Raw genomic sequence first — 10,444 nt, 5'->3', positions numbered from 1 at the left:
AGTTTGAAGGGGTTTGAACAAAGGATAATGCAGCAGTGCAGCATCAAAGTACGGCCCATTTTTTATGCCAACCCGATATATGCACATTAGGACATGTGTTGACCTGTGTTGTCGGCAGCTGTCCATTTTCAACAGTTAAATGCTTAATGTTCTACCATTTTACTGCAGGCCAACCCCGGTCAGCAAAATGAAAAGAGGTAAATAAAGATCGCAACCCTTTCATAAAAATATAACACTTCATTTTATTTGAAATGTAATTTTACACTAGGATCTCATTAACATCAATAACTACCAAAAATAATCTTAGCATGAAACGTCATAATGTGAATAATTTACAAAATAACTGATTTATAATTAGCTAGGGTGTACGATAAAAATGGTATTCTGGACATAACATTATATACATTTTGATCTCGCTATAAATTCCACAAAGCCGCGCCGTCTGTATAGAAATCAACAACTGGCAAAGGCGGTATAATACATTTCCGAGTCACGGATGGGCTACGGATGGAAATATTGTTATTCATTGTCTTCAGTTGTTGGACTGATCGTCAACCCGTAGTTTACTACTACAATACAGTTCCATGGCGATGAGTGTGCACAACCAAATGGAATGGTCAAAGGCGCTGAGTATGCACAATCAAATGGAATGGTCCAAGGCGATAAGTGTGCACAACCAAATGGAATGGTCCAAGGCAATTCGTGTGCACAACCAAATGAAATGGTCCGAGGCGATGAGTGTGCACAACCAAATGGAATGGTCCATGTCGATGAGTGTGCATAACCAAATGGCATGGTCCAAGGCAATGAGTGTGCACAACCAAATGGAATGATCCAAGGCAATGAGTGTGCACAACCAAATGGAATGGTCCAAGGCAATGAGTGTGCACAACCAAATGGAATGGTCAAAGGCGTTGAGTGTGCACAACCAAATGGAATGGTCCATGGCGTTGAGTGTGCACAACCAAATGGAATGGTCCAAGGCGATGAGTGGGCACAATCAAATGCAATGGTCCAAGGCGATGAGTGTGCACAATCAAATGGAATGGTCCAAGACGATGAGTGTGCACAACCAAATGGAATGGTCCAAGGTGATGAGTGCGCACAATCAAATGGAATGGTCCAAGGCGATGAGTGTGCACAACCAAATGGAATGGTCCAAGGCGATGAGTGTGCACAATCAAATGCAATGGTCCAAGGGAATGAGTGTGCAATATCAAATGAAATGGTCCAAGGCGATGAGTGTGCACAACCAAGTGGAATGGTCCAAGACGATGAGTGTGCACAGTCAAATGCAATGGTCCAAGGATCACAAACACATTCAAACACATTAATGATGGCATATTACCATACAGCTAACGCCATCCATTATTACAACATTATTATAACTATAAAGCAAACTCGTGATTAACTCATAACTTCAACAAGTAATCGTTATATCTTGAAAAAACCCTGAAATATTATCTTTCCTTGAGTAGAATGTTACCTGTATAGAAGTAAGCAATATTCTGATAATCAGGAATACGATGTACATAAAACAGGTAACTTTAAGCGGTACACGGCTTGGGCATAAACTGGTGTATTAACTAATATAGCTTGCGAGGACTTCAAGTGCTTAAATTATACAATTGGCAAAGTTTCTCTACTAACCTCGAAACCCGCCTGGTGTGTTTTATATACGATAGTGGATTTATGTACCTTTTCAATTTGTGTTCACATTTGTAGCTTTTCAGTTTGTACTCACATTATGACATTTCAACAGTCAGTCAAAGCCCAAAGCGGGTAAACACCACGTGCTCATCAAACATCCTACAACGATCTGTCAGCTGGTAGTTCCTTTCTTCAGTTACATGGCCCCTTCTCTTTTCTTCTCATATCTGCTCTACTATAGGGGGAAGCGTAAACAGGAACTGAAGTGTAGCGGTGCTTTATCACCTGAATGTTGCTTACTGCACCTGAACTGGTTTTCATATTTCACCAGGTCAGCATGCAGTGCCGAAAACATCAAGTATCACTGTAAGCCATCTCTAGGAACACATAAAACTGATTGTTAAAATCTTCAAGGATGTCTTATTTCATTAAAACATCTTGTGGTGTGAGATCTCGCAATCAGACTGACACATCAAGAGCACGGTCCGCGGGATTGCGGGCTACGTTAGCAAGTAGATCCGGATGCCCTGCGACAGCAGCAGGAAGAGAGCTAAACCACAAGGCCATATCCTCACCTGTGTTTCCACACCTGGAAGGCAAATTAACTGGGTTGAGATAACCATCAAATACTTGAGCACCTTCATTGGTATCTATTCCCAAAATTGTGGTTGTGTAGACACTTTCAATCCTCAGGAAAAACTATACGCTTACCTTCGCTTTTCTCGAATGCCTACTTTAAGCCCCGTCCAGACTATCCAAAATTTCCATCTTGACGGCGGCCAGCATTATGGTGGGCGGAAAGGGGGAAAGCGGGCAGAGCCCGATGGAAACCCACGGACCATCCGCAGGTTGCTGAAGGACCTTCCCACGTACGGCCGGAGAAGAAGCCAGCAGGAGCTGGACTTAAACTCACAACGACCGCATTGGTGAGCTTGGGCTGTTGGTGGATCCCATGAAGGGTGTATGTAGGTCTCATACTGGCTGAAAATGGGCCTCGTGTGGCTGTATATGGAGAGCAAGGTTATGACCAAGGTTTTGTGTAAGCTTCCTACCATGAATGTATGAACAAATTTTAACCCAACACTGGCACTATTTCCACCAACTTGTAGCAAGTTTGAATTATGCATGCAGCTGTAATGTAGATAGTCGAGGGGGCCAAAATAATTATCACCGGAATGAATGAATTGGCCATATTTCACAACATTGGCATATTTAATCCGTATCACGGAGGAATAATTACAGAAGAACCTATATATCTGTACATACAATAACCCAATTCTAACTCTTAACATTAACTATAAATCCGTTCTTAGAAATCAAGTTCCCTATTGGCGAGATAGACAAAACTGTATTGACACTTAAGAAACCTGCATCAACGATACTTAATATTTCTATGATAATCGGAAAATGTCGTACCAGAACATACAGAAATCAAACCAATAAATAAACCAAACTTCCACAGTTACATATAAAAAACGTTTTTATTTAAAATTCAAATTTCCCACCTAACATTTGCGATAGTAATGCACTATATTTGAAAGAGGAGCCTTGAGACCCCCAGTTAAACCAATGGCTAGGTGCGTCAACTGAATGTCTGCTTTTCCAAACATTTTGCTGTTTCCATCTCAATCTTGTCCGCATATAAGCCATTTTGACACTGCCATTCCAATGATTAGTTTGGTACAGTCTACAGATTCTTCTTTATTAATCCTGCAATAACAACGAATGACAAAAGTTAAAAACATCTTATGTAAGATTTCTGGCTTGTTGTATTTATCTAAAAACAAACTTAAATTGTAATAACAACTTGCTTACACAATTCCTTGTTTTTTTTTCTCTTTGCTATCTTTGCGGACTTAAAACTGAGTTATATGATCAGATTTACATGTCCTGTTTGCTTCTTTTCATATCAACGAGGGCTTAATGTTTAGTTCCTACAATTAAATCAATGAACCAAATACAAGGTAGGCACTTATTACAGCTGTTAGGACAGACTTGCATATATTAAAAAGCGAAGAATCAAATACCTTTTTTACTGTACAAAACTTGAACAGGATTTGTTGGCTCTAATGCTTCTCTCCATTTTTCTGCCGCAAATGTTTAGATTAACACACAAATTTGTTGCGACAGTGTGGCTCACTGCTCTTTTTGTACATCCGTCTATGGCCCTTCCCCCAACGTCTCCTAGAACGTTCCACTGTAAAATAATAGTGATAAAGATGGGCTAAGTGCATTATATAGGCCTACATGACATTGTTTTCCTCCTTATTCAACTGGATGCAGAAAAATTATTGAATAAAAATTGATGAAATGAAGATGGCAATCCAGTTAAATTAAACTTACAGAAAGCATCTAAACACTTAAAAAACACCAAAACAAACAAGTTAAGTAAAATGATTGGATATTAACATAAGAACTCAAATTGATACTGTTCATTTTTTGGCCAAAAATTGTCAATCCAACCTAGGTTGTTGATTCAAAACTAAAATAAAAAAAACATTTCATGAATCAACTGAAATTGTTCTTTCATACACAAAATGTTTGAGGAATTAGAGTATAGAATCTATTTACTTGATATATGTTTCACGTTGTAGAGGAATTGGAGTATAGAATTTATTTATTTGATATATGTTTCACGTTGAAGAGGAATTGGAGTATAGAATTTATTTATTTGATATCGTGTTTCACGTTGAAGAGGAATTGGAGTATAGAATTTATTTATTTGATATGTGTTTCACGTTGAAGAGGAATTGGAGTATAGAATTTATTTACTTGATATGTGTTTCACGTTGTAGAGGAATTGGAGTATAGAATTTATTTATCTGATATGTGTTTCACGTTGAAGAGGAATTGGAGTGTAGAATTTATTTATTTGATATGTGTTTCACTTTGAAGAGGAATTGGAGTATAGAATTAATTTATTTGATATGTGTTTCACGTTGTAGAGGAATTGGAGTATAGAATTTATTTATTTGATATGTGTTTCACGTTGTGGAGGAATTGGAGTATAGAATTTATTTATTTGATATGTGTTTCACGTTGTAGAGGAATTGGAGTATAGAATTTATTTACTTGATATGTGTTTCACGTTGTAGAGGAATTGGAGTATAGAATTTATTTACTTGATATGTGTTTCACGTTGTAGTCAAGAGTGCCAGTGCAAGTGCGAGTGCTTGGCGCTTAAAACTTTTTCAGTCACATGACGACGAAGGAATCCCCAGAGTGCATGTAATGTGCCTCCTTGTTGCAGGACGGACTTTCACAGCTCTTTTATCGAGTGCTGTTGTTGCACTATTCACTTCATGCTGAACGCCAAGCGAGGAAGTTACAACTTCTTTTAAGGTCTTAAGAGGGCGCTTTACCAACTGTGCTATCGGGGCCGGTTCCGTTATCAAGAATATTTCACTTACACGACACCGACCAGCGTTACGGTGGGAGAAAACTGGGCAGAGTCCGGGGGAAACCCACGACAATCCACAGGTTGCTGACTGATCTGGTATATTCATCGGGAGCCAAATAAATGTTAGCCTACATAGACATTATAAGATAACATGTAGTGACATTCGTTGCTGACGGTACTTACCAAGCTTAACTCCGCAAGCCTATACAGATAGAGATCAAATGTTGTTGTTGTGAACACCACGTTGCTGCTCTCTCTACCTGGCAAACAGGTCACGTTTATGGTCCTGCGAGTATTTCGTCAGCACAAATTCACAACACTCGACGCAGTGGTTAAAACAGGTAATCCCGCTTCAGCTCAAAATATCACTCTGAACTCCAACGGAGTTAACGAAACTGGCGTGCGTTCGAATGTGGACGCGCGAATTCGGACTATGTTAGCCCACCCAGAGCCCGTATCATACAATATGATGTAAAATAAAAGTGTTCGTAGTTTTTGCTCCAAACTTTATTTTAAAAGTTGTGACATTTATGATACATTCATTTTCCATAACAAGTAAAACATGTAAACATGCCCAACTGCGTTCCACGTGGAAACCGCGTATTTTCCCATGGTCAAACCCACACCCAAACCAAGTCCAAACAGATGGGTGTGCTGACTGGGGGAGTGGGAAGGGGGGACGGGGGTAGTCTGGATGGGGCTTAATTATTCACCATGCGAAATAGAGACGAAGGGAGGTAACACACATGACTTTTCGGTAGAGGTTTGTAGGGTTATTTTCATCCGCTTACAATATTTATGTTTTGGTGATGGCTTTATTTACACATACTTACCCTTTCCCACAGAAGAGCACAACGAGCCGAGACATGGCTTCGGTGTCGGTTCCGTCGTTATCTCAAGGCCTAAAACAATTCATTAAATTTACATTACCGATATGTTCAGAGATGTAGCACTGAAGCATAATGTAGAGATGAATCGTTAAGAGAAAGCCAGGCTGAAGAAGTTGATAGCGTACAAGCTCATGAGATTTAGTTTGTCTGTAAGGTAAATAATGTTCAAGTAAACATAAATTCAGCCACTAAATCTGAAATACTTAATAAAGTAGTATTCCAGAAATGTTCTAAAAATATGTTTAAAATTCTACACGGCACATCAACAAAATAAATAGCAAACAATCGTCAACACCTAGCCACTCATTTGGTGACACCAATTTGCCTTGTTACAGCTATATAGAGTGACGTCACAGAACCTAGGAGCTCTCCCGTACCATCGGTATAAAACAATATGACAGTGAGAAAATACAAACAAAGCTTGGTACTCAAACAAAAGGTATCAGCTATGTTCCGTGTTCAAAGGGCCGATGTTTCTTTTAACATCGCGCTCGCTCAGGGCGATGTTCGTGCACACAGGAGTCGTGTTTTAGCAGCCCTGCTCTTTCTCGTCATGCATTGGGTGTAAGCATTACCCCTAGCAGGCTTTATCGACATCAGGGGCTTTACCAATCATAGCAGAACGTTATGATCTATAATAGACTCTTTCATTCAGATTTTGGAAAGCTCACCCTGACAAGTTAAAGCAGTATCCTGTCCAACATGTACGCATTGTGACACGGGCAGCCGCTCTCAGTTATCTGCTTATAAATGTGTGGTCCAAAATGCACCAGTTTAACACTTAAATCAACCTTAAAACCTAATTTATTGCATCGACATTTGTCTATCCACTATAAAAAACACACTGACAATCGAGAGCTAATAGTTTTTTTTTTGTTTTGTTTGTTTGTTTTTTTTCTTTTTACTTGGCCGCCAATTTTCACATGACGCTTCCAGCGCTGCTCACTGGCCAAGTTCATAAGAGCTTTTACAACATGGCTACTCCGTCAGTGCAATATCCCTAATAGGGAACTTCATTTTCCAGGCTTCTAAAAGTCTGTAGAATGTTTAATATATTTTTCTGTCATAGCTGTTTCCTATATCCTTTTTCTCTGTATATATAATAACCAGGAAACGCACCACTGCGTGCAGAGATTTATAGTTGGCCTATCAGATCATCATGGACGGCACTGCAAAATCAGACCAGAATTCATCATCTCTTAACACATTGCTTAAAGTTCTTCTTGTGCGAAACTCTCCAGCCATGTATTGACAGAACACAGCTGAAAAGTTGCAAGCTTCCACAACCTCTCACTCTGAAGAATTGTGCTACTTAGACGGGCGTCATACTTGAAACGTATACGATTAAAACTTTCGAGTATTTAAGAATCCAACTCTAGTTTGCGAGTTAGCTGGGTAAGTTCACAATATTCACAATTTCTAAGCTTGTTAAAGATCTTAAAGTTTTTCCATGTTATCCACAACATTAAGTTGCTGATATTGCCATTATGTATGTCAGCATAACAATAATAAGAATTGTGACTATGATAATTATTACCATTCACGATAACCTTAGCTTCGGCAAAGTCCTTGAGTAAGCCACTGCTTGATCTTGGTGAACAACGGATTGTGGCGGCGTGATCTTCCGTTTTCAGCGTCATCGTCAGCGTTGATTTGGCGTAAAATCGGCAATCCCCGGCGCTGCTCATATCTGGTTTGTCGGTGGTCAATCTGTAAGCATTGGAGCCATCGGCTGGGTAGTAATACCACCAGATTTCGCCCGCGGGATAGCCGACATTAGCCTCGCAGAGCACATTGACTGTACTGCCGACGTCTCCACGGATTGAGTCGTTCCTCAGCAATGGTGCGTACGGGTCCGCTAGAAAAACACACAGCAATTCCTCTTATATCTCATTGACTGACATATCTCTCTACGCCCACAGGAGTGTAGCACTATGTACGTGTATTACAGCCACGGGAGTTTAATAGTTTGTTTCTAGTTTAATTATTCGTTTCAAGTTTAACGCTTCGTTTCACGTTAATAAGTGACACGAAGCAGTAACAAGGCGTTGTTCTTTTCATTGTGAAATCGATTTTGCCACGCAACTTACACGAGAAACATTAGTAGAGATTAAATGTATGTAGGGCGTAAATATGAAGGGGGAAGTTTGCCGCAGACTGTATTCTGAAATATGAGAAAGTCTCCCATCAAAAAAAGTTTAAAGCCAATAAAGAACTAGTGTGTTCTTTGAATAATTTTGTCAGTGAAGTTCATTTTTAGTCCATTGTGTGGTTAGGCAACAATACCCAATAAGATCTTACCGAGGGTTTCTCCCCTGAATGTTTAGTGAGGGTTTCTGAAACTCTCGGCGATATGTCGACTTACCTGTAATGTTAACAATGAACTTGGTCACACAGGTACCGGTTAGAGTTGTGAATGTGCACCGGTACTCCCCTCTGTCGTAACATGTAAGTTTCCGAAAGGAAAGGCTGTAAGAAGCTTTGTTGGCCTCACGGCTGAATGTCGCTGCATATGTTCTGGCTGAGTCATTGACCGGCCATTGATTTTTTTCTTCTGCATAGGCCACGATACGCTGTTTAACCATACTATTGTCTTGATCTGGAATGTATCTGTCCCAGACAGAGAGGAAAGGATTTTGGCTATTAACTTCTGCTGAAATTTCCAAAGTCGCCCCATATTTCCCGATCTGTCGAGCAGCCACTGCTTCAGAATCTGAGAGCACAAACAACAAAACGATCACCTATACGGGTCTTCTTTTCTCGACCGCGTGGTTTCTCTAGAAAAATTCCATCGATAGGAGGTTTCAGTACAACCAAAGCCTAATACACGGTTTGACCCATTTAATCGCCTCTGACGTATTATTTGTAAAATGCATGTACTAAGAAGCTGGGATTTTCAATTGCATAAGCCACAACTTCTGTAACTTCATACACAAGATATTTGGTTTTTAAGTTTTGCTTTAAATTTTGGTTTACTTGGGTTTAAAGGACGCTTTAAATTGCCACAATAAGGCAAACATTGTGAAGTAATCTATGTAAACAAAACTGGAAAAAGCTTAAGCATCAACCTTCGTTTATTCTACCTGTAACATGATGTTAGATTAGAAAATGCCACGGTGGCTAATACATGTATGGGTACATGTATACTACATGATCACCTCTTTCAAAACCCTTAAGTAACAGGTTTTATGTTACATACATATCTAGTCGCTGGTAGTGGCAGAATAAAGTGCCAACATATTTAGTCACAATAAAATCTTCTTTTAGATCACTACGTGCGTATTATGTCTTTCTCTACAAGGTATAGATGTGGCGAAATCCTATTTTATCAGTAAGAAAAACGAGGCTTCAGCATGTACAGGTATTGGATAGGGGGAGTGTACGTTGATCAGATAGTAACCCTTTACTGAGGAGCAGAATAACGCTATTAAACAGCGGTTGACCTTGTTAAAATAGATATATGCTGCTGAATATAGAGACTATCTGCCAATAGGCCTACATGTATAGACCTGAGTGTTGTATGTGACCGACATGATCACTGTCCCCTATAGCGTCTGCAGCGGTCGCTATGTACCCTTCTAGGTGAGACTACACTGGTCTGGTCTGTATTAGCTGGTCGTGTTTACCTGTCTCACTGCACATCTCGGCGTGTGTCCGCTGGACGCAGAGAGTGACACAGACCGCCATGGCGAGGCCAGCCCACGAGAGGTCCATATTCGATACCGTGTCCTTGTTCCGTACAAAGGTTGCTGCGTTACCTGCGTCTTCGGTCGTCAAGCCCCCTAATGACAGGTGTATGATTCTGCTTATAGATCAGCAATAAATAACATTTATTAGTGTTGTAAAAATGTACAGTGTATATGATCCTGTAAACTTTAAACATCTCCATACATACCAGACTGTCGCTGACGTGGAGTAGGCCAATATTTCATTAATCTATGTAGAACACGTCTATGTGAAATAGGTTATAGCCACAGTTCTCTTACCTGTGCTGACGATAAGACTGACTTTGAACAACATCATTACAAGTTATACCACAGAAATCCCGGGGTGTTTAGCACCTGAGGGACACCTATGCACCCGATTACCTGATATCTTTGGTCAGACGATGAGTAACTGTGGACAGATTGGGACAACTGTAATCACAACTCATGTAAGGCCGCGGTCATTTTTGAATCGCAGATGAGCCGTGCACTGAGGACCACAGAGACGCGTGACGTCACCGTTCAAGTGCCTTACATGGCATGCTGAGCAGGGGCCCACGCAAGGAACAGACATGGGGTGACTAATACGTACAGGCGATGTTATTAATAAAGATTGTATTGCCGCAGTACACCCAAGACACTTTTAAATGAAAGTAGTCCGGGTCACCTTTTAAAATATTTGAATTAGAACGGTGATATTTCTAATTTTTTTGTAAGTTATTAATATGTATCTGCGGTGTATTTACAGGGATGTCATGACTGACAGCGACATTAGGGGCCCACATGTACTTTTGTTGACA

General features: G+C 40.1%; 1 protein-coding gene across 2 annotated transcripts; it reads right to left on the bottom strand.

Annotated features, from left to right (window-relative positions):
• Positions 1 to 243: 243 nt before the first annotated feature.
• LOC135481857 (uncharacterized) lies at positions 244 to 10,105 on the bottom strand. Of its 2 annotated transcripts, none has more exons than XM_064761598.1 (6): positions 10,029 to 10,105; positions 9,567 to 9,742; positions 8,306 to 8,653; positions 7,478 to 7,798; positions 5,884 to 5,952; positions 244 to 2,239 (listed from the first exon to the last, which is right to left on the bottom strand). In XM_064761598.1, the coding sequence occupies exons 1-6, from the start codon at positions 10,091 to 10,093 to the stop codon at positions 2,151 to 2,153; spliced, it is 1,068 nt and encodes a 355-aa protein (XP_064617668.1). In that variant the 5' UTR covers positions 10,094 to 10,105; the 3' UTR covers positions 244 to 2,150. The 2 variants fall into 2 exon arrangements, with proteins under 2 accessions (XP_064617668.1, XP_064617669.1); XM_064761599.1 differs by having other exon boundaries at positions 9,567 to 9,722; positions 10,029 to 10,079.
• Between the last annotated feature and the right edge of the window lie 339 nt (positions 10,106 to 10,444).

The sequence above is a fragment of the Liolophura sinensis genome, chromosome 1 (genome assembly GCF_032854445.1).
Source record: "Liolophura sinensis isolate JHLJ2023 chromosome 1, CUHK_Ljap_v2, whole genome shotgun sequence".
Classification (NCBI taxonomy): domain Eukaryota; kingdom Metazoa; phylum Mollusca; class Polyplacophora; order Chitonida; family Chitonidae; genus Liolophura; species Liolophura sinensis.
This window is presented reverse-complemented; position numbering and strand designations above follow the sequence as displayed.

What these genes read in the sequence shown, in the direction of transcription:
- LOC135481857 (XM_064761598.1), bottom strand. Translation starts at nt 10,093, where the DNA reads ATGAGTTGTGATTACAGTTGTCCCAATCTGTCCACAGTTACTCATCGT. An exon ending in CGTCTGACCAAAGATATCAG is followed by an intron (nt 9,743 to 10,028) that starts GTAATCGGGTGC and finishes ATCTATAAGCAG; the next exon opens with AATCATACACCTGTCATTAG. An exon ending in AGCTAAGGTTATCGTGAATG is followed by an intron (nt 5,953 to 7,477) that starts GTAATAATTATC and finishes GAATTGTTTTAG; the next exon opens with GCCTTGAGATAACGACGGAA.